Source organism: Condylostylus longicornis, unplaced genomic scaffold (assembly GCF_029603195.1).
Source record: "Condylostylus longicornis isolate FDR11 unplaced genomic scaffold, ASM2960319v2 ptg000018l, whole genome shotgun sequence".
In the NCBI taxonomy this organism is placed as follows: Eukaryota; Metazoa; Arthropoda; class Insecta; order Diptera; family Dolichopodidae; genus Condylostylus; species Condylostylus longicornis.
In genome coordinates, this window is record NW_026577987.1 from 2,325,575 (window position 1) to 2,350,605 (window position 25,031).

Sequence of the window (25,031 nt, forward strand, 5' to 3'; positions counted from 1 at the left end):
TATATATGTATATATATATATATATATATATATATATATGTATATATATATATATATATATATATACATATATATATACATATATATATGTATAGATATAGATATAAAATACAAAATAAAATTTTAATTTAGTTATCTTATAATTTATTGAGCACTCATTTTTGTAATCGTTCGGTTCTGCTAGTGCAAATTTTGGGGGTAGCAAGTGATAATATCATAATAATCTTTTTACGTCATTGAAAGACTTGATATATTTAAAGGAAAATATTTTAAACTAAAAAAAAAGGCATTAAAATTAAATAATCATTAAAAGTAAATAAATAATAATATTAATAAAAGCAGTAATAATAAAAATAAAAACATTAAATTATTCGAAAAAAAGTACACTTACCCATATAAAAAACACGATGTAACTATAAACTTTAATTTAAGAAAACATGTTGTGAAAATTTAAGTAGATTATAAGTTTACTAATTAATGACAGATTAATTACTAATTAATGATAGAATATTTTTCTATTTTGTTATGTGAAAAAACAATTTTTTTATTTCAATAATATTTATTTTAATAAAAAATAAAATTCTTTTTTGAATTAAATCGGATTAATAAGGCAAATCGGATTGATGTACATATTTTATGCATATTCGTGTATATGTACTCATTAATATATTATTTTAATACACATTAATATATTATAATTAGTAGCTACACATTAATATATATATTTATATAAATTTATAATAATGTATATTATATTTAATATTATATTCATACTATAAACAATGAAGAACAGATTATATAATTAGATATTTTTTGCGGATTATTTGCAAAATGTGTATAAAAAAATTTCTTTTTAAAAGAAAGAATTCTATTTTATTTTTGAGAAAAACTTTTAGAATTTATGCCCTTGAATTTATTGTTATCATTATCAGGAGCACAAACGATAAAATCCAAAGTTTGGTATCAAAACACCAAAAGAGGTTTAATAAATAAATTTGTTTTAACAATGTGAATGTAGTACATACATACCTACAGATGTTTGCACATTTTATGATTTAAAATAGAAATACATATGTAATGTGATAAGACAAAAACCCTTACTCGTTCGCATTTTTTTTATATGATTATAAATAATAATATATGTACGAATTATTGTCAAAATTTAAAAATTTTTTCCCCCTAAATTAATATGTAGTTAAAAGTTATATGAAAAATCTTATTAATTGTAATATACACGCTCATTCACTTTTTTTTAAATTTAAAATAAATATAATACAATAATTTCTTTTTCATTACTTAAACCAAGTTAACTCTTTAATTTATTGACAATTTAACACATGTAAAAATGTGGAATACATCGTTTCTGTTTATGTCCAATTGTATGACTACTTATCAATTCTGTGACTTGTCGATTGCTTATTTCTAAAGTCAATTTTAGCTTTTTTCAGAATTTTTTGAAATAATATTCGTAGTTTAAAAAAAAAAACTATAAAAAGGGGAGTTGATTCACCTGTTTAAATTCCTTACCGGTTTGATAGAATAATAATTCACGTCTTTTTTTGTTGGTAGTCGCAATGCACTAATAAAAAATAATTATTTTCTTCCAATTTTTGAAAAAGATACATATTTTGTTTTTAAGCCAAATTAAATGAAAATATTTTCTTGTACATTTTAATTTTGGTCTTCGAAAATGTTCGCTTTTTTTAATAAAAAAAACTAAGCTTGAAGAATCTGGAAAGAATCTTATGAAAACATTCGAACACGCCTGCTACATACATTTAACTATCATGATTGATGATGCATATTATTATGTACATAGTGTATGTAAAAAAATATGTGCCGTGCAAAAAATTACTACCTGGTGCTAGCATGTATACATTATGTTATTTAGTACGTGCCTGTCCTGTATTATAAGTGTATTATTTCAGTAATATTGTATTATAACATAAACAGCTTGTGTTTATTACTGATTGCTGAATTGTGGGAAAATGACTGCCAATTAGATGCGGCGAATGATTTTTTCTTCATGAGGAAAATGATATGTTTTTAGGCAAATTGTATATAACTTATTTAGTTGAAATTTAATTCTGAGTTTTTTGAAAATGCGGATTCTTATGTACTTATTACGACATATGTTTATTAGGAATGGATGCACGTGTATGAGAAAATATAAATATCATATATACAAGTATATATATTTACAATAAGAAATGTATTAATAGAAAGTTAGTATTAAGCACTGTTTTCGAAATTTTTTCCACATGATGGTGTGGTGGTTACTGAGATGAGGTTTAATGAGACCTTTACGGTATTTTGTATTTGATTTTTGAGTTTGTTGTGTTCAGTGAATTTTGGCTCGGTTTGCTTAGGACGTACAGACATCCGTTGACTATGCGAGATTTGGCAAATCAACAATGTTCAGATACCATTCGAGTAGGTTATTCTTAACTCCTTTACTTCAGAATCTTATCAATAATAACAGGGCCTTACTATGTAATTTCATTTTCGTGGAACTATTTTCATATTTGCAAAAATGAAAATGTAGTACAATACAAATTGGTTGGTACTACCTCACCATTTTTCGGAATATGACAGTCGTTTCACGAGAATCGAATTACATTGTAAGTCCCAGTTCAGTGTATTTTAAAATTATGCAACAATCTTAACCTGAGTTGTATAGAAATACACCAACATTTCAAAATGCGCTTAATACATACACTTTAGAAGGTATCACATTAAAAAAATTTAATCAAAGCTTTGTTCAAAAATGTTTAGTACACATATTGGATATTGGAAATAAATGGGGTAGCGAGGAAATCGAGTATCCTTTTTTATACATATTTTATAAACCCATTGTAAAATTTTCTGCAATAAAGAATTAATTTATTTTGTTTTTTTCTGAAATTTGGTATAAAAAATGCTATGCTATGAAATAAACATGAACATAAATTTTATTCAAAAAACAACTTGACTCAAATATGCATAATCTTTAAATTTTTTCAATAACTTTAGGTTTTTTTATGATAGTAAAAGCTCTGACAGGATAATAGAAACTTATTGATAACATGCAACTTTTTGTAATGCATTTTTGAAGACACCCACAGTATTAATGCAATTTTGACGTTAAGGAACGCATATTTCAAAAACTCAAATACATATATTCCTCTATTATTACTAGAATATTCTACTATATATGTAGTAGTTTTACCTGTTTTTATTATGATAATTTAATTTAAATAAAGATATACATTAATCGATATGCATATGTAATATATTTGTAAATAAAATTATCAGTATAAAAGAATTATTTTATAGCTTTAAAAGTAATTTGCGTTTGTTTTTTTTATATAAAGTATATGTATATGTATTTGATACAAATGGACTTTGTGAATATTTCATTGCATATAAATGATCATGATGTTGCATATGAAATAAAGTAATAAAAAATTGTTCCTTTATGAAAAAAATTATATGCATGCCTAACAGCGAATATTTCTTAGGAACATAATTATTTATATTAAATGTATTATTTGATTATATACGCATATATATATATATATATATATATATATATATATATTATACATAGATATATCAGCATAAATATAAAAATATATATATTTAATGTTTTTTTTATACATATAATCACATTCTTAACTTGAAAATTTTAGTATAAATTATTTGAAATTAAATTAAACCTTAATTTTTTTTAATTGTAAATAATATATTATTATGCTTTCTCTTTTATATTATTCCTTTCAGATAATTAAATATGTGTTAATTGTTTATGATAATTGTATTTCAGTAGAATTTAAATTTTAATAATGAAACAAAAATGAAATAATGATAATAAAATATTTAAAATGAATTGCGTATTAATTTTTACATTACTTTCAATAAACCGTGCAAAATATCTCCTAAGAGTATAAATGCAAAATTACAATATAAGTAAAACTGAGTTGCTACACAAGTAATCAGATCTTCTATTAAAATAAGCTCCATATTGCGGTTCAACGCAATTTTTAATCTTAATTTACAAAAAATGACTAATTATTTAAAAAAATGTTCTGTTCTTCCTAATTTGGTTGGGTAGTAAGTAAAATTAACAAATTAATGTTAATATACATATACATACATATGTGTGTACATTATTTTGAAAGTATTACAATTTGTTGAAATTTTTGTTTATTTGATATAGTAGATCGATTGAAATTTGATCAAGGTAATTTGTTATTTTGTTGCTTTGCTCTTGTTTGGTGCAGAATCAAGAAAAGTTCTCTTAGCACTTTTAAAGTTTTTGCTTTTGATCATCGTGATAAATGGACTGTGACAAATAAGTTTTGATAAAAATAAACTGTCAGTGTCTCCAAGGTTGGAAAACGGAAGTGAACTATTTGCAGCGAGACATCTAGTTTTCAGCTGAACAGATTTTCATAAACAATATTATAGCTGGTCATTTCACGACTTTTACGAGTGTGACATTCGGAAAATAGTAGGAGATTTTGAGATATTACGTAAATATAATACGTAATGTATGTATGATATATTCATATCGTGATTCTTTGTATTATTATTAATATAATTATGTTCATACTATGTATTTTTCCAGTGCATTTTTCTTAACTTCAGAATTCTTATGAAAAATCCATTATTTAAAGCGATTTTTAAGTGTTTTGCTTATATATGTACATAGTTATTCTTTTAATTTATAAATTAATTTTTATCCCGCAAGTTTATCATAAGAATTTATCGTCAATATTTAATGGTTAATCAATAGTGGTAACAGCTTTAGAGTCACATTATACTAATTCATAAAATAATTTCATCATACTTCCTTAGAATTTAAAGCGATTTTATTGTAACATTACAACGGGGACGATTTTTAGTTTACTAAAACTACAATCATCGCCCTCCAAATTATTGTGGGGCTTCTTTTTACTTGATTTAATTTCGTCTTAATACATTTTTGTTTTAAGGAGTTCCAAAATTACTAATTAGACTTAAGGGTAATTATTAATTAGACTTATTGTTATTCAGCTTTTAGGTGTTTAATAAGGAAGTATTTCTGTATTTTTCATAAAATCTTTCTTTTTCAAAGACTCTTTAATAGTTTTACAAAAAACAAATCAATAAAATCAAGTGAAAATTACATGTATTCTGGAAGGGGACGAAGAAATAAAAAATAAAATAGGTAAATCAGAGCGAGGAGTTGTGAAAGGAATATAAATAACTGCTAACAACAATTAATACAATATAAATACAGTCATTTGACACAATATTATAATTAACTAATAACAAAAAATATAAATAATCATACGCAGAATATAATCTGAGATCAAGTCTCACCTCAAGATCACAAACAGGGCTCACTCTCCAAACCCATTCCAAAAAGACACTCATTGTTCTTCTTTCAAGAAAAACTTAAGACCGGCATTTTTCGACGTTTAGTTTTTAGCTATTATTTCGGCACCACAAGCCAAAACTGTACAAATTCTTCTGCAACGTTATGCAATCTCCTTCGATCTCGCGTCATCAGCAAAACTATAAGTTGCGGAAGCTATACTAGAGTAACAAGCATCCGGTGTCGGCATAATAAAGATTACAAAACCCAAATAGCCCTCTGCAGAATGTTAGACAAAACGCTGCAGCACAGTAGACAACAGACAGCGGAATGGAACGAGCCTTGATAAATAATAATAGTTAGAATAATTTTTGCAGAATAACTGAAGATGAACAGTTTAGAAAGCCTTGCTAACATCAATAAAAACAACATGAAACGATGCAAACAATGTTTCCATGATGTTTGAAGAAAATGGATTCATAATTTGCTAACCCAAAAGCAACTAGTAATTTCAATAGAAATCAAGCTAATATTAAAGAAATAAGTTTTACACAATAATTTAAACAAATTTTAAGGACGGTAGTAAACTTTTAGTTAACATGTAGATACATAAATACATATGTACCTGTAATAAAAATATGCAGAAACCACATAAGAAAAATACATATATACATATGTATTTGGTTTTTAGTAGAGGCTTACTTTATGCAATCCGAATTCTTTAAAAAGTATGCCAGTTACTTCCGGTAGAAAACAGAATTCAAATTTCAAGAAATTCCGTCAGTCATTTCCTTAGATGTGACAAAATATGTAAAATCGACTCCTAATGAAACCGTGACTTCAATAATGCGCTTATGACGTAAACTTTACAAAGGATCTAAAAAGGTGATTAAAAGCTCTCGACATAGTACACTTTTCCTATATGTGTTCTATACGTAGTGGATACTTAAAATAAAAGTAATTTGGGTATCGAAAAAATCGAGCATGCATTTCTTATACATGTCATATAAATGTTGCCAGAAATAACCAATTAAATAAACTATTATATATTTTCAGCAATAAAGTACTAGTTATTAAGTTTTTTTCTTAAAATGCAGCATAAAATTCTCTGATATTAATAATGTAAAAATTGTATTACAAAATGTATCAAAAGCTTTAACAGTTTTTTTGCAATGTATGTAAAGGTATTGAAAGCTCTGAGGCGATGTATCATTACAGATCTACTTGAACAAACTAGTTTATCTTTTCAGACTTTTGATATTTTAGATTTTTGTATGTGATTTTTTTTAAATTTAAAATATTTTTGCAGCATTTAAAAAAAATCCTTTAGAATCCTAAGCACTCTACGATTTTAAACATGTTGTTTAAAACGATGGCCTCCTCTGTACTGGTACTTTCGCGAAAATAGCAAAAGTGGTACTACAGAACGCTACTTCCGCATACTTTTCATTGACTTGCCATCGTGTTTACGAACCTTATTGCGAAAGTCGAAGTTTTTGAAAAAATAAAACTAAACAATGTAAATGTTACTTTTATTTTGCTTTATTTAATTAAACAAAAAACCTTCAGTTTCAAATTTACTTTCCTGTTTTATTTTTATGTGACTTAACTTTTTATCTTTAGCCTTAAATGAAATGGTTTGCTAAGCAAGAGCAATATTTAAATCGTAACCTGCTTAAAAGTCTTTTGCTTTCCTTAAATATTTTGCTTCCCTCTTTAATATACATAAACGTTATTTAAATGTTAATTAAATTGACTCTTTAATACACATAACTTAAATGTATGACTATTTTAAAATAATTCTAATGTTTTCTTTGAAAAAACTGTCAGAAATGTCAAAAAGTAGCCCATATGATTTCTTTGAAAAGGTAGATGGATTCGCATTAGATAAAGCTTATAAGTGTATAAATGAAATTTCAAGTTAATTTGTTGAGTTTCCTTAAAACTAGTCAAAAAGACCCGTAGTAAAGATCCTGTTCCCAAAGTTGATCTATTCGTGACATGACCAAAATAATATAAATATAAATCTAACTTTTTATTTTAGAATTGGTGTAATGTGACTCTTAAGTTATTGCCACTATTGATTTACCATTATAATAATAATGATGGTAAATTCTTGTGATACACTTGTAGAATAAAAAAATTAATATTTAATAATTTAAAAGAATATAACCAGAAATAAGTAAGGGATACTGAATTGAGATACTTTTGAATTGAGATATTTTGATAAGATGTTGTACGTACACCGAAATCAAATTTTTCAGAAACTGAAATTTGAAAAGGGACTTGGGCAGAAAATAACATAAAAACAATAAAAACAAAACGTAAAAAAAAATTAAAAAGAAAATTGAAATTTTAATATTTTGAAGATCTTAGAAATTATTTAAATATTTTAAAAAAGATGTTGATGAATTTGATGCTAATGATGTACATAGATATTTTTGTCTTTCATTTATTTCCATTTAATGTTCTTTAGGACTCTTCTAAAATTTTGAAAAGTAGCGCTTATAGTTTCCTCTGTCCGGGTGCCTGTTTGCAAAACTTCTTCAACCTTGAGGAAAGGAACCTGAAATTGCATAAAATATAAATGGATCTTTACTAGAAATTTACTTTCGTAGAAGAATAGTTTTAGCTATCTCCCTCTTTACTCTAAAGTTATAACCTCCCAATGAGTCAGTTTAAAAAAGCTATAAACATTCAAATGCAAAAAAGTTGTGGCTGGTACTTTTTACAGCGACAAAACATAACTGAATATTAAAAAGAAATGTCTACTAAAAGTAACCGCTAGCCAAAGCCCGATTCTTTCCAATTTTGTGATATCGGTTTTCATCTATAAAAAGGTTGTAAAAAAGTCTGAAACTTTTTTAGCTTTTAGATAAATATAGAAAATTTTTGTCAACTTTCTGTCGTCTCCTCATCTCTCCAAATTTATAAAAGTCTCATTTTTGGCATCGTTTATTTCCGAAACTTTTCAAATTTCTATGAATAATGTCTTTATATCTATCAAGTCCCAATGCTAAGAGAGAAACTTGAAAGCACGACCTTATTTTATATGGGTTTTTTTAAATCGAAGTGGCTATTTTTTGAAAAGAAATATTAAAATAAATTCACACATGAACAGCTTTTTTTCTCATAGGGTAATTAACCATAAAAGATGCAATCAACCCTTCAATTCGAGCATGATGTTAACGCCTCTAGTTTTTTTTAGAGCACTATTTTCACTTGTTACTTGATTTTTATAATTATTTAAAGTTTGAAACAACTTTATTAATTTTGTTAACTACTAAGAAATATTTTCGATTTGTAAATAATTTATTTTGTTTATAAAAACTAAATATCTATGTGTGAGTGTCTACACATACTATGACGAAATGAGTCACGAATGCTTAGTCCGTTTTTGTTCAATAAGGTAATGGAATAATTTGCTAAAATATTGAGTTTTTTCCAAAAATATTGTTCAAATATAACCGATATATTGCACATAATTTACTCATAGGTTCATAGCAATGGTTGAAAATCAACATTTTATACAAGAAATATTGAAAAATATAACATCTTTCAACATTCCAAAACTCACGACCTTTTTCTAAAATAAAGCCATTTTCATACAAAAACTTATCAAAAATTTCTTTTGCACAAAGTATATATTATATTATTAAGTAGTTCGACTCAATCCATTTCGTTAGTTTTGGTCAAAGTATATCTATTAATAAGTAGTCCGCTGCATTTTGCTTCCAAATTCTTAAAATATTCCATTTTTATTTAGAAATAGATGGTAATAAGTTGTGTAGGCAAGAAAGAAACAAAATATTGTAAACAAACGAGTGTATAAAAAACATTGAACTGAAATAAAATTAAGTTAGGTAAAAATTTTGTTATTTTTATTTTGATAACAAAAATTTTTTTTTTCATATTTTACTTTTCATTTCATAAAAGTTAGGTAAAAACATTCGAATGTATGAAAGTAATAGTTATAAATTTAAAATTTCATACTTTGTTATACGGTACATACCTATTAAAGGTAGATTCAGAATATGATGTAGTAATATGGATCTAAACGCTTCCACAAATACTTGAATAGATGTACAAAAAAACGCTCTCAATGATCTTTCAATTACTGACTTATCAAAGTTATGCCGTTTTTGTTACATCGTATTTTTATTTTGAAGTTTCTTCGATTTATGTTTGAATGGAGTTTAGTCGTTCAATATTTTCAAACGTATCAATGTAAAATCAATTTATAATTTTAGTTTTTCTAAAAAATTGGTTTAAGACTGATATTTGAAACGATCTCATATGAGGTTTATGTGTTATAACGGTTGCATATATGCAGTTATAAGATTGGAATTGTTTCATCATTATTTGACTATAAATAATATTGTTTTCAGTGACAAAAAAAATCTAATAGAAAAAAAAAAGCACTATTTTACAATTATAAATTTAAATAGTGAAATATAGTGAATTTTTTTTTGTTACTATATTTCACTATTATTTTCATTATACGTAATAACTACAAGCAAACAAATTGTATGTAATTATTGAATAAAATAACACAAAAAGCTATATCAATACTTTTACGGTATCATTATCTCCATTTCCTAAATTAGATAAGACTAGATTACTGAAAAGAGACATGGGCAAAAGAATTCTTCCCCTCCGACCACCGCAGCTAACTATGGTTTATTGTAGCCCTCCCATATCCCACTTAAACTACCGTGGTTCCAAGCAAATACTTGAAGATATCCCTCAGTAAGTTGGACGAGAACTCCTAAATACTGAGAAAACCTTGCCTATCACCATCTGTACATCCCACAGCAGGACAGTCACTCAAAATCCGTATCCCGCAGAATCTACACAAAAACGAGTCCGGTTTTTCAGTTTGTGCAAGTGATGGATAAAGCCCAGTGAAGAAACCAGTAATAGCACGAAGACGATTTTGATCCACCTGGCTCTGGGAAGAACTTCCTTAAGTAAGATGGGAGGATCTTCATTTCTTACTTCATTAATTTCAAAATCCTACCATAATTCGTCTTCTGCACCTTCAAATTCTTCATCTTCCGATTCAATGGGCAAAAGGATTTTCAGAATCTTTATTTCATTTAAAAATACCGCTTTCCTGCTACTTTTCGATTAGAATTCATTTCAAGTCTGAGGAAAAAAAATTTCACATAAGTAAAGTAAGAAACAATGTGTCCTTTATCCAACATAATCTTCATATGACGTCGCACATTAATTGAAACAAAAAACTTGTGACATTATAAAAATTAATTTTTTTTTTGTATTGTACCTGAAATTTAAGCTTTTTATTATAACAAAAAATTCTTCTTTCGTTTAATAATAAAATTTTGACGCTAAAAAATTAAAACAAATTCAACACTTTTATAAAATCTCTAAATTGGCACATGTTATAAGAACTGACATGAAATTTTTGCAATAATTTTTATAATAACCAGAGCACTTAATAGAAAATAGAAAAAAATAAACAGAAAACTTAATACTTTAATATTAGAATCATTCCTGTTCAAAATTTTTAATTTTGAGACCCATAAATGTCATTCAAAAAATTTTTTTTGGAGTCTCATATGAGTTTTATGTGTTCGAGAGGGTTAAACAAGATTTTATGGACATAATGATAAAGTTTATCATGTTTTGAAATTTTGGGTAAGAGTGCTTCGTAACCCATCGCACAAGTTCTATTAGGCATCATAGCACCCGCGGTATACTAAAAATGGCTCTGCATGATAAATATATAAAGAAGCCACAAAGTTTAATTATATACTTAGATATGTATATTAATCAATTATAAGGTATATTTTGAAATATCAAAAAAACTATAATCAATCACTTATATATACAATAACTAAATAGAATACATATGCACAAATGTATGTATGTATGTATATATGATTCGCAAAAAAATTCATACTTCACTATTTTATTTTTACACACACATACACTCTTTTATACCTATTACATTAAAAATAAAGAAGTTCTAAAAAGGAAAGACAAAAATATTAAAAAAGTAATGTGTTTCACCGCAACCAGGTTTCTGAAATTTATTTTGACCATATTTTGAAAAGATTGTTAAGAGATCTAAATTTATTTAGTCAACTTAGTTCTTTAACTACTGCATAATGCTATTTTTATTTACACCGTTATTTACAGCGTCAAACAACATATACCTGCTACAGATTTAGCGGAACAATAGTTTTCTCAATATTTTCAAAAGTTCTATAATTTTAACTATAAAATACTAAAATAAAATTATAGTATTTTATAGAATACATACTATAATTTTATTCAAAATTATAATTTTTTTTTTACAAAACCACGTAAAGCTTTCGCGTAATTAAAAATTTTAAAGTAATTTAGGTATTAGGAATTTTATTTTAGGTTAGATAATTTTGCATAATGTAAGTTTTGTATTTAATATAATTTTACGTAAATACAGTATATTTTTAAATTTTATTATATAAAATTGACTAATTATTAAATAAAAACCCAAAACAGTTTTTTTTAATAAAAATAGGGCATCATTTTTTTTAATTGGAAGTATGTACATATATATGTATGTATGAGAGAAAATAAGAATAATGCATTTTTCGCATGTTTTAACACACATTTAACACGTTTTACCAGAAAATGAGAATTATGCATTTTTCGCATATTCAACACGTTTAACACGTCAATTAAGTAAAACAAGCCCCTGATGATTATACTATACAGCATAGTTCTGAAGTTATAAGCATTATGTACACAATTGTTTTTTAAAAGTCTGTACTTCGATAAAGACTACATACATATGTCTGCACCCCTGCCCTCCCCCATACAAACTTTCAATTGTACTTCGGAAAATATTTTCCTCTTATGGACCTGTTAGAGTATCCGTGACTTCAATAATGCGCTCACGCCGTAAATTTTACAAAGTATCAAGTTCCAAAAAGTTTAGTAAAAGCTCTTGACATTGTACACTTTTCTTAAATGCGTTTTATACGTAGTGGAGTAAAGACGTAAATAAAAGTAAATCGGGTATCGAAAAAATCGAGCACGCTTTCCTTATACCTTGTTATATAAATTTTGGAGAAATAACCGATAAAATAAACTAGCATATATTTTCAGCAATAAAGTTCTAGTTATCAATTTTTTTTTCCGAAAATTCTGCATAAAAATCCAATTTTTGTAATGATGCGGTAACGTTTTATAAAAATCAACATTTGAACAGAACTTTAAATTGAAATTTTCAAATAAACGTCAAAGTTGTATTGATATGGTAAAAATTGTATTCCAAAATGTACGAAAAGCTTCAGTAATTTTTTTACAATGTAAAGGTATTGAAAGTTCTGAGACGGTGCTACAACCGTATTAATACCGTACTTAAATCATTATTGATTATTTTTTAAAGCATTATTGAAGTCACGGTTATGTTTGGCATTAGTATAATTTATTTTAAATTTTTAAATAAAGTATGAAATAAAGTATGAATTTTAAAAATAAACATATGCAAAACATATGTAAATGGGTTTAAATGCAATTAAACCCATTTAGCTTCGTAAAGTATATAACGTATTATAATGTATGTGTTGCTTTAGTTCAGGAAACTATTTTACTCGTTTACTTCGTTTCTATAGATAAATTGCTCAAATTTATCTATGTTTTATATGTACGACTTAACCCTGTATGTGAGAATTTTTGTTTTTGATTTCGGTCCCAAATAATTTTTTAAAAGTGCACATGTATTCATCTGCAATTATTCTTTTTGCATCTATTATTTTTAATTAAAAAATTTCGATTTTTATATTTTGTTTTTTTTATTAAGAATAAAATAGTCGGGAACGTTATAATACATATACTGGATTCAAGTTAAGTATTTTTAATTTACCTCTGTTACAGGAAATCAAAGTTATAAAAGAAAGGTCATTAAATTTATAACGAAATTAAATCTTAAAATATTAAAATTTTTTAAAAGCTCATAATTTGATAGTTCGTGAATTTCTTATTAAAATTTTCTTTTATTGATCGCGTTGTTAATGATTATTTTTAAATTAAAAAAATTATCTTCCTATATTCAAGAAATTCAAATTATATAAAGATACATGCATTTATGTATAAGTGTACCTTTCTATTGAAAATATTCAAATGTATATAGTGATTTCACAGCTTTTTTATTACCGTATCCTTAACTTTTTCGTTAAACAGTACATGAATATAATAAAAAATGCAAAATTTAAAAGTTTATAGCTGAATAAAGATCTGAACAAATATATTATATAAAAATTTATACGGTTCTTTAAAAAATTTTAAAATTGAATTCTTTGAATATCATAAACTTTAGTTTTAGCTGGAAAATTAAGTAATAAAAATTGTAAAAATAATAAATGAAGTAATAAGTATGTGATTTTGAAAACAGCTGTTGCTTTTTCAATAAATGGTTTTTTAAATAATAACAAATAAAAACTTGACAAAAGTCAGAAAAAGGAAATGGCAAAGTGAAGTACGTACATTATAATATAATGTGTTAATTTTTATATATATTGTGATATTTTTGTCTCTTATGGAATTTAATTCTGTTTTGAAAATCTAAACCTAACAATATAATTATGTATGAACTGTATATGCATATAATATGAATATATATAAATACATTTTTAAAGGTACGCCTTTATGCAAATATATATATGTACTCATATACGTGTCTGTTATATTATTCATTATTTTATTTTGAATTATATGTTAAATAAGCAATTAAAAATCAAGATAAAATTGAAACATTGATAATATGAATTAAAATAAATTTTAAATATAAAAGTTATTGAGGTGCAGATGTATTTCCCATATATATATTAGTTGAATCTACGGGTGACTGTGACGGAAATTGGGTTTGCTGTTGTTGTTGCCCATAAGATCTAGTTATATTAATTGGACAATCGTTTTTTTCTATTTCATGTTCATAAAATTCTTCTCCGGTAATTGTATTTTTTTCGGCCACAATGTCTTTTTGTTCGGGATGATTTCTTTTTAAATCACGATTATCTTCAATTTGTATTTCATCTATAGCAACTATTTTTTCGGATGGTCTAATTAATGAATGTGGCGACGGTGGTGGGGGTGGTATAAAACATTCTAATATTTGCTGATATATTGTTTGCACTTCTGCCATAGCACCCACTCCAGTGTCACCGCACACTAATTCTTTCGATATACTCGGTATTTCAATATACCCCCACTTTTTTAATTTTCCAATTTGCTCCGCTGTTACCGGATGATCATACATTTTAGTGTTCATTGCCGGACAGAATAATAATGGTTTAGTTGGTTCCCATGCACGTGCTGTGCACATCAATAAATTGTCACATATTCCCTGTAAGTATGAATGCAATAAAACAGAAAATATAAGAAAACCCTGGAAAACCTAAATTTTGTGTTATTACTACTTAAAATGAATTTTTACCGTGGCAAATTTTGCCAAAGAGTTGGCATCCATTGGTGCAATAACAAAAACATCTGCCCATTTACCCAAATCAATATGCAAAACTGGATCACCCCGTTTGCTCCACATTTTCCATTCGTCTTCATCATTGAAAATTTGTACTCCTAACGGGATGTCCTTTGAATCGAAAAAATGCTTAGCTCGTTCTGTTACTACTATTTTAATCTATAAACAAGAAAAAACAAAAAAAAATAGATATATTTAAAAAAAAAAATCTTTTCTCAATTACCACAAACTTGATGGGGCATTCACAATCTAGAAGCATTTTTATAAGTAATGGTAATTTAACGGTAGCAACACTACCCGTACATCCAATAATTATGTTTTTGTTAAGTTTCGTTGAATTATTCATTTTAAAATGTAAAATTACAAATTGTTTTTATATTTAAACTTTTACACACCAAATTAATTGTAAATTCCGTTTGTGACTGTAATGTTTTGTTCAGTTTTTCGGTTTCTTTGTTTTTTGAAATTTTTATTCTTAGTTATGCCACATATGTATATTTACAAATATGGGTATTATGTGTTTTGTTTTTTTTTAAACTATATTAATTTATGTGATATATTTTGTAATATATATATATATATATATATATATAGACAATATGTTTTTATGTATATATTGAAATTTTTCCAGTAATTTTTTAATGTACTTATTTTGTGTATTTTAAAATATTTAGTTTATTTTTATTGATTTTCAAATTTATTAACTTTACAAAAACAATAAATCAATACTTAATTTTGCAAATTTAATTTGAACTTTCATTTTTCAATGCAAAACCAAGTTTAGACCATTCTTCTGAAATAAAAAAAATAATTTAATGATTTTATTGAATCAACAATTACTCCTTTTAAAGAAATATAAACTAATGTTTTTAAGAAATTTTTTTTTTCAAAATACCTACAAATACATTTAAAATCTAAAGCAGAAATAAATATGTTAATACAAGTATCAAAGTTTATTTTACCTACCTACATATTTTATTATATTTCATTATACTCACATTAAAAATTTTTTTTATTTCGTAATTTCTTATAGTAATATATTAAAGTACATTAAAATATTTAGAAATGGTCATAAAATTTTTTTACAACGTACGTGTGAAGATAAATTAAGTAATTTGAAATCCATACATATAACGTAATTAGAAATTTGGAAAAATTGATCATGTAAACGTTCCAGTAAATCCTAAAAATACATATTGTTAACATTTTTTTATTATTGCTACTTGTAAAACCAATAAATTATTTTAAGCAATTAAATACCGATAATTGATTAAATTTTTTCCACAAGCAAGTAATGTAATTGGAACTATTTGCTTTGTCGCATCTGTTCTTCCAAAAAAATAAATTTAAATAAAAATTAAAACTAAATTTATTCAAAATTTTAATTTTTTGCTGCACAGGTCCCTATCTTACTAGTTGAGAAACGAATTTCTCTTCTCTTTTTTTTTCAATTTAACCTTGTCAGGAAATTACATTGGGTGATATTTAATAAAAAGTCAAAAAAAAAAAAAACAAAAATAATAATGCATACTTCTACGAATATGCACTTATGCATACAAAAATGCAAAGCAGCTACATACTTATGTAATAGTACATATATATAAAATATATAGATTTATAAATTCGATATTTTAAAGTAAATTATATATGTATATATGAATGTAGGTATCTACTGTATTTACTAGCAATTCAACCAAATGTAAGGGATATATAAGAAAAAAAAAAGAAAAAAGGAACTTCAATGTCATCTTTGTATTTTTTTTCCGGACGAAAAGTTATTGATTTAATCTGGAAAATAAATATTAAGAAGATAGGAAAATACATACGTATATAATCATCAATTTGATTTTTTTTTATTTTAAGCTGTCACATACTTGTGTAACTAAATTTATTACTATATTTCTTGTACTCAACTACCTTTTTATTTCACTTATTGTTAGCAATCTCATTAGATTTTTATTCTATTAACTGCTTAATGTTAAAAAACGTACTTTGAACCGCTTAATTTTAATATTCAAAGAAAAAAAATTAATTTATTAAATTTCGGCCATGTCCTATAATTGAACAATACAGGAATTTATGTTTCACACGTCAATAGCTATGTGGGAGTTAAAAAAAAATAAAAAGTAAGAAAAAAGATTTTAAGTTAAGTATGTTGCATTTGTGCTAAAAAAAAGTAGTTCCCTTTCAAATTAAAAAAAACACTCACAATTTAGAAAGAAAAAAAACAATAAAATACGGTTATTCAACATTATTTAATTTTAGAGAGAGCTCACCTTTTGCCATTAATTCGTTTTCCATACGGCAATTTAAATAGTCTTTTGCTTCGAGTCGGCACTCAGAATTTTTATCGCTATTTTTTCGCAAACAACTCATATATTTTAACATATATTTTTTGCAAATATTTTCATGATCAAGCGGAAAGGACCCTTAAATATTTTAAAAATTACTTAGTCGTCTTTTCTTAGATATTTACATTTTTTATGAGAATATATATTAGATTAAGATTATAGAAATTATTAGCCGCGAATTATCATGAAAATATCCACGTTAATTAAAGACTATATTTTAATAGCAAAATTTTCACACCCAAGAAAAATCTAATTTGTGATTGCAAATGTGTATTAGATAAACCAAAATGCAATTTGGTCACTCAAGATGTTGTAAACCTTTTCTATATAAAGACGTCTATAATTGCAACTTTTAAAAAATAGCCTTTAACTTTACGTGTGGTGGGTTTAATATGAATGATTCATATAGCTTTACACGTAAAATATAAATGTATAGATATAGTAAGATGAACAAATTTTTTTCAGTTCTTACCTTTTTCTGGTGGTGTAGGAATAAATTTTTTTTGACTGAATGTATGTGATGCCATAACCTACAAGCACAAAAATGTTGAACATTAAAAATTTATTAACTGTTTAATTTCAAAGCCTTCATTTTATTGGAAAGCTAAAACTATTTTTGTATGAATAAAAATATGTAATTAAAAATAGGATATGATTTTAAAGCAAATTATTGAAAAAGAAAAGTTATCACAGCGAACTGGCAGAATAAAACGCCCGGTAGCTGACAGCATTAAAACTGTTGACAGCTGACAATGACAATTTCAAAATAGGAAGCGCCTTCTCGAAATATAATTTTCTTTGAGTTACATATTTGAACATCGTAATTTTGACGATTTTGTCGTCCATCTAGCGGCAATTTAGTGCAATTAGAACTGTCTGTAAATATTTTTTTTACATTTTTTTTTTTATTCACTAATACACCAACATAGAATTTAAAAAACCAATTTTGAATTGATATTTTCAATTCGATTCGATTGCAGTACACTGGGTATGTCAACTGCGAAGTAAGTTTAAATGTTGCTGTATTGAAAAATATTTTATCTTTAAATTCAACACAGAATTTAATTTTATATTTCTTATTGTAAATCTTAAGTGACATATCATTTCATTAGCATTTAAAATTATCAATTGGCTATAAAATTTGCAAACGAATTAATATCCTACGTGTTAAAGTCCAATAGAATATTTAAGTAAAATAAATAGTTAAATTTAAGTAAAATAACAAATTTTTTTATATTTTTATGTTTAAATATCACTGAAATCGAAAGTTTCGTTAATATAAAAATTGTAGAAAAAATTATATTTATAAGAATTTCGGAGAAAATATTTGCTTACATTTCGGAGGAGGATTTTCAGAAATCGGAATGTTGCAGTTTTCATTTTGAATTGCAACGTCAATTGCAATTTCTTCGCTTTCAATCGATATAAAAAAGATTTGAATTTTTTTTTTTCTACACACAGAACCAATTGCATTTGAGTAGCCTACACTTCGTTCGCGTGCGGGATAAGCATAATGCACGAAAAATGTACAATTGGCATTGGAAAAATACCTCTCACGGCCAGTGTTCCCACTCGGTAAAAACAAAATGTATCCAATTTCGAGAAAAAAATGTATCTAAAATGTACCCAACCTCTTAAAATGGTCTAAACTTAAATACTAAGTTGTCTTATTCTGTACAAATTAACCCATAATTGAAATTAATTTGCTTTATTCCACAACATAAGTTTTATTTTTTTTTTGTAAATTTTAGTGACGAAAGCGCATACAACTTTTATTACATTTTACATGTAAAAGTTAAGGAAAGAAAAAACATACGTTTATGCTCTGCAGTTGTTGGACTATGTTGTAAAGACAATTCACCATGAAAACGGACAAATTTTAAAAAATATGGACGGCCAATGCATTTTCTATAACACCTAGCTTACACTAAAATATTTCTGGTACGTTCTTGTATAAATGTTAGATTTTAATACAGGAATAGGCAGTTAATAAAGTATCTTTTTTACTTTCTTCTAAAAAAATCGGAAACCTGCTTAGAAAAGCCAGAAAATAACATTTTTTGAAACTAAATCAACAATCAGGATTAAATACCAGCATTTAAACTGTTTTGTAATATTTATTTAGTGTTTGAAAAAAAAATGTATCCATATTTTAGCAAAAATTTTCAAATGTTGCCAATTTTGACATTTTAGCAAATTTGAGTATCTTTGTATCCAAGCTCAAATTTAAAGCAAAAATGTATCCAAATGGATACAATTGTATCCAAGTGGGAACGCTGCTCACGGCACTAATTTGCACATTCTAAGAGTAACAATGAGCCTTATTCTAGTTGTCGCGTCACTTACGTGACATTTGTCGTTGTCGCTGTCACGTCACTTGAAATGTGGTATTCTAGTTGTCGAGTGACGTGACTGCGAGAAATAAACGAAAATGAAACGTTTCAAGTGAAATTGATACATTTTAAAAAGAAATTTTGGCGAGTAAAGTTCAAACTAAAAAAAAAAATTCGGTGTATATATTTATATTTTTAATCCGAGGGAAATAAAAAATGTCGTCATTTGCATTATGGTTTATGGATTCATCAGACTCCGAGAGTAATGAAATTGAAAAAAAAACAACAATTAAGGATCAAAAGATTTAAGATTAGGGACAACTCTATTGGATTTGCCAAATGGAGTGTTATTTACATTTACATTTACATTATAACCGGATGGGTTATCATAGCTTAAACGTTATGTTGATATGTATAACATTGCTTGTTAAATATTTGTAAATATTTTAATATAATGTGACTTAAAGGTTTGAAAATAAAAATTAAATTATATATTATATGGTTTAATTTATGTATTAAATTACAAAATTTATTATTTTTTATATTTTTATTATATTTTTATTAAATTGTTTTGTTTAAACTTACATTTTTGGTGTATCCATCTCGCTTGTCACTTGTAAAATACATTTCGACAAAAAACGTCGTTTTACTACGACATTTGTCGCTCTACAACGACAACTGGAATATACCTGAAACACATTTTCCCGCTATTCCACGACACGTGTCACTGTAATCGCCATTTAGAATATCAAATTCAAGTCGTGACGACAATTGTCGCTCTACTTCGACAACTAGAATAAGGCTCAATCTCTTTCAAAAATAAGGCCATTTTCATACAAAAAATAAAGCAGCACTCATGACATATCAAATATATGTACATTCACATCATAATATGAAAGAAAATACTGTGTGCACACATTTGATATTTACTCTTTAATTCTTTATCATAGTATGCCATTTTTTTCTTATGTTTAGTTTGGTTTACTTATTTTTTTTTAAATAAATATATTAAGGACTTATTTTGTTAAAAAGTATATCTATAAACAAGTAGTTCGACTCTCCGTTTACATCACACTAATGCAATCACTCACCATTTTTTGTATACAAAAAATTCCCTTAGTTCAAATAGTTAAGCAGTATACCTTCTTATTTTCATTTTTATACACATAAGAATTTTTGGGAGGGGGAAAGAATACGCAATGTCTATCTGTTTTTTTAATAATGTATTTTTAAAAGCGAGAATTATTTATTTTTTCGTATATACAGTATAGGAAAAAATATTAAGAATTTTAAAAGCTGGAGTTTTATTTCTGGAACTTATTCCAGTACAAGGTGGCGAATATGGTGTACCCACATTATAAAAGCGAAGCGATTTAAAAACAACATTTGACTATTAAAATAAAAAAAATTATAATTTACATATTATATGTATATTGTATTTAAAAAAAAATTTGTAATTAGTAATTGTCATCACATTTATTGTAATATAAACAAAAATTTTGTTTATTTTTATTTCATGTTGAAGAAGCTACGAATAAATTGCAAGTCTCATTGAACGAAGTGTCTACTTGGACGAAAAAGTGGAGGTTCAAACTCAACGAAGCTAAATCAGTACACGTTAACTAAACCAACAGAAGAGGCGATCCAATAGGTGTCTTACTTAATGTGGTAACAATTGCATACGCCAACGAAGCCAAATACCTAGGTATGACACTGGATGCTAAATTAAAGTGGAAAGAGCATGTTAAAAAAAAGAAAAATGAGCTGAACATCAAATTGATAAACATGTATTGGCTTCTTGGAAGACATTCTGAGCTTAATACACAGAACAAACTATTACTCTACAATCAGGTTCTTAAGCCTGTTTGGACTTACGGTATACAGCTTTTGGGCTGTACCAAAGAATCCAATTTGAAAATTATCCAAACTTTCCAAAACAAGGTCCTCCGAATCATTGTAAATGCACCATGGTACGGAAGTAATGATACTCTACATCGAGATCCAAACGTGCCGACAGTCAACGATGAAATAAAGAAATATGCAATCAATCATCAATCAAGATTACTCCAGCATGATAACCCAGAGATGCTGCAACTTTTAGATGTTGATCAAGTACATAGACGACTAAAAAGGGTCAGACCGCTTGAACTCATCGGCTAGACAAATATAATGTACAGTGGATGACAAACTCATCAGTGGATGATACACCCATAACCCCCATATTAAGCCAGAAAATTTGCTAGATAGGAATTTTTTTCTTAGTTGCAATATCGTTTAAATTTTTATTTCAATTTTGTATTAAAAATTTAAAACAAATATTTCTTATGAATATTTATTATAAATCACTTAATTTTTATGCCGCGTCTACATTACGACTTGACGTGAAATCAGCTCGAAATCAAACTGTGTTTTTACTATGTTAGTTTAAAAGCCCAAAAAACGACGTTTAGCTATTAAATTTGAAATCATTAACATTTCAATTCAAGTAAGCGTCTTGAATGAAGCCGGCTTCAGGTTAAGTAACGTTTATATAGATAATAATAAGCTTTAAGCAGCCATATAAACGAAGTAAATATATATTACTACATCATATTGTGTATCTACCTTGAATAGGTAAGTGCTGTATAACAAGGTATGAAATTTTAAATTTACAACTATTACTTTCATACATTCGAATGTTTTTACCTAACTTTTATGAAATGAAAAAAAATTTTTGTTGTTATCCAAATAAAAATAACAAAATTTGTACCTAATTTAATTTAATTTTATTTCAGTTCAATGTTTTTGATACACTCGCTTACAATATTTTTCTTTCTTGCCTACAAAACTCTTTTTCCATCTATTTCTAAATTAAAATGGAATATTTTCAGAATTTGGAAGCAAAATGCAAACGAAAACTAACGGAATGGAACGAGTCGAATTACTTATTAGTAGATATATTTTGTTAATAACTAGCACTTTATTGCTGAAAATATATGCTTGTTTATTTAATTAGTTTTTTTTGGCAATATTTATATGACATGTATAAGAAAAGCGTGCTCGATATTTTCCCTATCCGATTTACTTTTATTTTACATACCCACTAGAATGTCAAGATTTTTTACTACACTTTTTGGAATGTGATACTTTGTAAAGTGAGCGCATTATTGAAATTACAGTTCTGTGTACAATTTGTAATATGATATGCATACTCAAAATGTTGGGAGAATTGAGAATAAAATTTTTTTGTTTTCTTTTTTTATGTTATTCTTTCAAAGATAAAGAATATAAGCGAAAATACTCGATGGTTGCGCCATCGGATTTGGCTTGTATAATATAATATAGATTTTTTTGCTTTTTTCTTTCAATTTCTTATTCAAAAACTTTACTTTGTAATTCAGTCAGTACTAGTGTTGGAGAACTATCGATATTTTTTTTTTGGATATATCGTCGCAAAACTATTGTGATGTATCGATAGTTTCGTAACGCAACTTGCTGTATAGTTTGACGCAACCGGTGATCTCCATTTAAATTTGTAAAGAAACATATAAAAGTGGTATATAAAAGATAGTGTGATTATAACCAAACATGGAATGAATAAAACAATTATATAAATAATATTATTTGAAAAATATCAACTATAATTAGACTTATCAGCGGCTTACACAGACATTGTTATGTGCATAATATTAACTTTAAATATTTTTATTATTTAATAAATATTTTTCTTTTGTAGTTTCTTCATTCTTTATTTTACCGATAAAAAATTCTTTGTTGTTTTAAAATTTTTGAATTTATCTTATTCTTAAGCAAAAAAAAATTTTGACGTTTGCGAATAAACTGGGAAGGTTTGAAGAATATTTTAGAATATTAATAAAATTATTGTATGCATTGAAACTTTTTGCCAATAACTAGGTAATGTAAACGCTCAGTTAAATTTGGTATTCAAACGGCATGTTGTGTGTTAAACTTTAACATAGCTTTATCCTCTTGTTCATTTCAAAGAAGGAATACTGAGAATATAATGAAACTCAATGCCAGCTTCATTTTACTTCAAGTCTTCACGAAATATTTGGGAAAAAAATCATAGAAATAAAAAGAAAAAATTTTCATTTTTCACTGATGTCTCCCCTTTGTCTCATTTTTAAACCAGTAACTTTTGACATGACATACATATAATTGTAAAAAATTGTTGAATAGAATTGAAAGAGAAATGATCAAAATATGGTCGAGTTTATTATAACTTCAGCCACAAGTACGGTTCCAGCTTATAACTTCAGCCGCAATGAGATTTTTAATTTATAGGTTTTAATTTTAAACTCCATGCAGAAGTTTTCTAGTTTGAAGGTTTGCGAAAGTTTCCACGATTCGCTGCAAAACTTTCTATCCGATTGTTTATTTTTACAATATCTGGCTTTTTTTTTATTATTTTTCTGTATTGAAATGTGTTGTTAATAGGGTTTTTTATTAGCCCTTATTTTTATTGCGGTGTTTGTTTTCTTCTTCATTTTGTATTCTCTTTGGATAGAAAAGGAGGAAAAGGTACCTGTAAAGCATAGTTGCTTTATTTCGGTGCATATCCATCTTTTATTTAGTTTTCTATCGATCTTTATCATGTTTTTTTAGGTATGATCGCTCCTCTTTTACCTTGCAAATTCCACTCAAAGACTTTCTGTGAAAAGCATAGTTGTATTTACCAGGTGATGGAGATATGAAACTTTATCTATATATGTATGTACATATGTATGTAGCTCTTCTTTATTAACAATGTTTCACTGCCATATAGGAGTACGGGTTTGGAATTGGCGCTGAATACTCTAATGTTAGCACCCATTGCATTATACAGAGTATGCTCTAACTTGTGTTTTTATCGTGAAAACTTTACGAAAATTCAATTGCAAATATTATTACTCATTTAAATTGTTGCTTATTAACGACAAAGCAACAATTAACTTACCAATAGATGAATATTTTAAACATTATGGGTTCTAATTTTCTTTATCACATTCTGTGGGAAATTAGAATTGAAATTGGTTAAAGTGAAATTAAAAGTAAAGTTTTAAAACTGCAATTTAAAGTATTAAAACTGCAGAAAAAATTTAAAAATTAAAACAAAATCTTTGAAATTTTAGCAAAAATTTTAGTTTCAGTGCAAAAGAGTATAAATTATTGGCATTTAAAGTGCTAACTTGTTAGTATTGCTAAAAGATGACAAATTACAGGGTTTTGGTACAATATTTTTGTATTGTTATACATATTCACAATATAATATGTATGTTTATTGTTAATTTAATAATTTATAAGTATTTTTATATTGATATTTGTTGCGGCTATATGTATATTGCATTTAAAATATAATTATTTTAATACTATTTTTATACTAATATTAAGTAATATGCAGGGTGAGTTAGATACAAATCATTGGGTGAGTGATACAAAATTCTGTGCCCAGAAAATGAGTCTCCAGAGAGCTCTTTGCTCTTCATTCGTCGCGTAAATCCCATCCGACCTTTTTAGCGAAGTCAAAGCAGCCA

At 26.3% G+C, this 25,031-nt stretch overlaps 2 protein-coding genes across 2 annotated transcripts; both read right to left on the bottom strand.

Annotated features, from left to right (window-relative positions):
• Positions 1-14,027: 14,027 nt before the first annotated feature.
• Positions 14,028-15,267, bottom strand: LOC129606195 (phosphopantothenoylcysteine decarboxylase). Its single transcript, XM_055516353.1, has 3 exons — positions 15,058-15,267; positions 14,790-14,993; positions 14,028-14,699 (listed from the first exon to the last, which is right to left on the bottom strand). Exons 1-3 carry the CDS (start codon positions 15,178-15,180, stop codon positions 14,148-14,150), a joined length of 879 nt encoding a protein of 292 aa, XP_055372328.1. The 5' UTR covers positions 15,181-15,267; the 3' UTR covers positions 14,028-14,147.
• Positions 15,268-15,405: 138 nt separating this feature from the next.
• LOC129606196 (cytochrome c oxidase assembly protein COX19) lies at positions 15,406-17,799 on the bottom strand. The gene is made up of 3 exons (XM_055516355.1): positions 17,658-17,799; positions 17,111-17,263; positions 15,406-15,627 (listed from the first exon to the last, which is right to left on the bottom strand). The coding sequence occupies exons 1-3, from the start codon at positions 17,710-17,712 to the stop codon at positions 15,578-15,580; spliced, it is 258 nt and encodes an 85-aa protein (XP_055372330.1). The 5' UTR covers positions 17,713-17,799; the 3' UTR covers positions 15,406-15,577.
• Between the last annotated feature and the right edge of the window lie 7,232 nt (positions 17,800-25,031).

Excerpts from the sequence above, each read along its gene's own strand:
- LOC129606195 (XM_055516353.1), bottom strand. The coding sequence starts at position 15,180 with ATGAATAATTCAACGAAACTTAACAAAAACATAATTATTGGATGTACG. Across the intron at positions 14,994-15,057 it reads AATGCCCCATCAAGTTTGTG|ATTAAAATAGTAGTAACAGA; the intron begins GTAATTGAGAAA and ends TCTTGTTTATAG. Across the intron at positions 14,700-14,789 it reads CTTTGGCAAAATTTGCCACG|GGAATATGTGACAATTTATT; the intron begins GTAAAAATTCAT and ends TCATACTTACAG.
- LOC129606196 (XM_055516355.1), bottom strand. The coding sequence starts at position 17,712 with ATGGCATCACATACATTCAGTCAAAAAAAATTTATTCCTACACCACCA. Across the intron at positions 17,264-17,657 it reads TCCTACACCACCAGAAAAAG|GGTCCTTTCCGCTTGATCAT; the intron begins GTAAGAACTGAA and ends AAAATATTTAAG. Across the intron at positions 15,628-17,110 it reads AAACGAATTAATGGCAAAAG|AAGAATGGTCTAAACTTGGT; the intron begins GTGAGCTCTCTC and ends TTTTTATTTCAG.